The following is a 4,104-nucleotide window of genomic DNA, read 5'->3' on the forward strand; positions in this document are numbered from 1 at the left end:
TGTTGAGAAGAGTGAAGTTCTTTTTCTCTATGGCAGCTGCTAAAGGAGGGTCAGGGAGGGAAGCTGCCCACTCAAAAAGGAAGCCAACACCAAGTCCGAGGGTTCAGATCCCCATACCAGCCAGCTGCAAAAAACAAACAAAAAATGAAAACAAAAACAAAAATAGAAGTCAAGAGAAAGGCTGAAAACAAGAAATAGAGAGAGGTGGAGGCTCTCCTGGATCAAACTGTGCCTGAAGCTGTCTCTGTGGGGGCTCCTCAGTTCAATGAGCTAATTAGTCCCTTTTCTTGAGAAAGCTATAGCTTAGTTTAGGCATGGGGTTAGGGTCTTGGTTCCTTTCAACTGACAATGTCCTGCCTAAACACAGAGCTGCCCTCCAGACTGTCACCAGGTGGTCCTAGCTCTGAGAGGCTCTCAGCTCTCAGCTCCCTTTCTTCAGAAATCAGGCCAGAGGAAGGACAACTCAGCTGTAATCAAGGCAGCTGAGGTCACATCCACCTACTGAGAGCAAAATAAATTGGCCTTTATCTCTAGCCTGTACCGCTCAGAGCTGAGCAGAAGACAACTCAGGTCAGCCCAGCAGGGCAGACAACAGGTGCCCCATGCTGTGACCTCCACTCTGGAGGACTGCACCTGTACAGGAGATAGAGGGGACCACAAACCTGGGACCCCCAGCTGTTACTCCCCTGTGTCAGAGTGACATCATACATTGAGTAAATACTCCAAGTGGTGTGGGGTCTCAAAGGTGCCGCACACTTAGTCTCCTGGAAAAAGATGTGTCAAGTCACCTGTCCACCTGCTTCTATGAAGCTAAGAAAGTACAGTTCTAGATTAGACTGCAGCCCCTGCTGCAAATAAAACAGCAACCAGTTTCCTCTATCCTACAACCAAAAGATAGAATTTCCTTTTTTTTTTTTTTGGCAGCTGGCCAGAACAAGATCAAACCCTAAACCTTGGTGTTATCAGTACCACGCTCTAACAATCTGAGCTAACTGGCCACGAGATGGAATTTCTTTTTCTTTTCTTTTTTTTTTTTTTCTAAAAAGATGACCGGTAAGGGGATCTTAACCCTCCTTGACTTGGTGTTGTCAGCACCACGCACACCCAGTGAACAAATCGGCCATCCCTATATGGGATCTGAACCCGTGGCCTTGGTGTTATCAGCACCGCACTCTCCTGAGTGAGCCACAGGCCGGCCCCCACGAGATGGAATTTCTGAACCCAAATCCATGCTCTTGTTTTCTTGCACCCCTGTTAATAAACATGACCTCTGGAGAGTCCGTCCTTAATTCCTTAAAGAGGCTCTCAATGTTCACCATGTGCCTTATTTGACACAGAAATTCGGCTTCTAGGAAGCTAACAGAATGGGCTTCCAAGGGCATGGAGACAGTGAACATGGCATGTTAAGGACAAAGAGAGAGACCTCCAGATGCTATGGGCCTCCCAGTGGGAGGACACAGCACCACCCACAAGGAATCTTTGCCAGAAAAGTTGAACTTGAAGCTGATCAAATATCTAAACCAGTGGTTTTCAACCAGGGGTGGTTCTGTCCCCCAAGAACATTTAGCAATGTTAGGACACAATTTTATAACACCATGATCTAACCAAGTGAACAAATCGCCAGCCCAGGGACACAATTTTAATTGTCACACTGGGGGAAAGGGTTGCCACTGGCATCTAGTGGGTTGAGGCCAGGGATGCTGTTAAATATCCTACAATGCACAGGATGCCCCACCACAAAGAATGATCCAGCCCCGTTGTTAATAGCACCGTGGCTCAGAAACTCTGTGCTGGACCCAACTCGCAAGGTACAAGAAATACTGGGACAGAGGAACACGTTAAGGGACACCCCAGCAATATCCAGACTGGGAAAATGCTACAGAACAAGCAACTCAGTTTCTTCAATAAACAAATTGCAAAAGGGAATGAGAGAGAATGAGAGAGAGAGAAAATGAGAGAGAGGCACCTACAGATGAAAGGGTTCTTATAAGATATATCAACCAGGCACAAGGCTCATTGTCTAAATATTGACTTTTTAAAAAATTATAGAAACAAGAAAAAACACACATTTGACATGGTGAGAAACAGGGACTGGGCCACTGCCCAGAATCCTCATGACATTGAGAAATCACTGTCACATTTTGGCCGTGATGATGATACTGAGGTTATGTTTTAAAAACAGTCCTTCCCAAACACAAAAGGCCACATGGTGTGTGATTTCATGGATATGAAATGTCCAGAATGGGCAAATCCAGAGGCAGACAGCGGATGGTGGTTGTGAAGGGCTGGAGGAGGGGACGGGGAGTGACTGCTGATGGGGACGGGGCTTCCTTTTGGGGGGATGAAATGTTCTGGAACCAGACAGAGATGGTAGTTGCACACCATTGTGAATGCCACTTAATTGTTTACTTTAAAATGGCTAATTTTATGTTATGTGAATTTCACCTCAATTAAAAAAAAAGTCTCCATCTTTCTGAAGTTTCACTGAAACATCTACACAGGAAACACACCGGTATCTGGGGGCTGCTTCACAACTGTGCAGAGGGAGGGATGAGGGTGGGGGTGGAAGGGGCAGGACGGGACATCTGACAGCCCCCAGGGCCAGGTGATGGGTGCACCAGACCCCCCTATACTCTTCCGTCCATGTTTATGTATATTTGCAACTCTCAATAATTAAGTTTTTTTTTTTTTTTCCTTTTTGTCTTTTTTCGTGACCGGTAACGGGATCACAACCCTCGGTGTTGCGCCCNCAGGTGATGGGTGCACCAGACCCCCCTATACTCTTCCGTCCATGTTTATGTATATTTGCAACTCTCAATAATTAAGTTTTTTTTTTTTTTTCCTTTTTGTCTTTTTTCGTGACCGGTAACGGGATCACAACCCTCGGTGTTGCGCCCGCACCGCGCTCAACCAGTGAGCGGACCGGTCTCTATATGGGATCCGAACCCTCGGGAGCGCCACTGCGCTCCCAAGCGCCGCACTCTACCGAGTGCACCACCGGGCCAACCCCAATAATTAAGTTTTTTTTTTTAAAAAAAAAGAGATTGTTTCGTGTTTCAAGATGCAGATTAGCCATTTTCCCCAAGACCCTCCAAGCAGAATGGAAAATCAAAAGCAGAGGAAAGAACAGTCGTCAACACTGAGGGGTGCTCCAGGATGCCCAGCCCAGAGCCCCCCACCCCTACCCAGCTGTGTGACTTGGGCAAGCAGCTGAACCTCTCTGGGTCCTACCCGTCCAAGGTGCCAGCTCACCACAGTCCTGGACACACCCGGCTCTCTCACCTCCTGACCCAGCCCACCCTGCTCTTCCCTCTGGGCTCAGCACCTCCTCGGACAAGCTGCTCTCACTTGTACTTCCTGTGTCTCCCCTACCTCAGCACTGAAACCCTCAGCCTGGTTTCCTCTCACCCTGGAGGGTTAAGGAGGATTCCTGCCTCCTCTGAACCCCCGCCTGCTCTCCTCTCAGGGACAGCAGATGCCCCCACCTCTCCCTCAGCTTTTCCCACCTGGAAGGCCCAGCCTTACGGTCCTCCCCATCCCAGAGAGCTGACTCTACCCACTGGTCTCATTTCCCTGCAGTCCCCAGCATGGAAGATCTACAGTGGAGGAGAGGGGAAGGCAGCGTCTGTTGGAGTTCAAGTGCCCTGGGCCAATCCAGCTGCATTATACCAGTAAGCCTCAGTTTCCCCACCTGCAAAATGGGTGTGATGCCTTTGCCCACTCCCAAGCAGTTATGAGGATTATAATGAGTTTACACATCCAGCAAGTGCTCAGGAAACACTGGCCACCCCCCGCATCCCCACCCTCGACGGCCATTCTGGGGACCCCTGGGAGAGAGACAGGGGAGCAGGCTGCGACCCAGTGGGGGATTGGCAGGTGGAGGGTGGGCGGCGCAGGAAGGGCCGGGGCCTGACCGTGCAGTTGTACTTGACACAGTCATCCCAGAAGCGGCTGGCTGAGAATTTCTTGCGGAGGACGACGGTCAGCCCGTAGAGGAGACACTGCCCCACGCCCATGATGTTCCCTGCAGAGGACGGGCTCGGTGAGGGCCGCCCCACCCCCCACCCACCCCCCACACCCGGGCTGCCCTGCAGTACCTGCCGC

At 50.1% G+C, this 4,104-nt stretch overlaps 1 protein-coding gene across 1 annotated transcript in view; it reads right to left on the reverse strand.

Annotated features, from left to right (window-relative positions):
- Positions 1 to 3,770: 3,770 nt before the first annotated feature.
- Positions 3,771 to 4,104, reverse strand: part of LOC103582326 (long-chain fatty acid transport protein 1-like) — a 3,342-nt gene continuing 3,008 nt past the window's right edge. The window contains exons 5-6 of the mRNA XM_008563957.1: positions 3,915 to 4,024; positions 3,771 to 3,827 (exon numbers count right to left, since the gene is read on the reverse strand). Of these exons, the coding sequence (XP_008562179.1) occupies positions 3,771 to 3,827; positions 3,915 to 4,024 (167 nt within the window). The remainder of the gene's footprint in view (positions 3,828 to 3,914; positions 4,025 to 4,104) is intronic.

Source organism: Galeopterus variegatus, unplaced genomic scaffold, assembly GCF_000696425.1.
Source record: "Galeopterus variegatus unplaced genomic scaffold, G_variegatus-3.0.2 Scaffold15710, whole genome shotgun sequence".
NCBI lineage: Eukaryota > Metazoa > Chordata > Mammalia > Dermoptera > Cynocephalidae > Galeopterus > Galeopterus variegatus.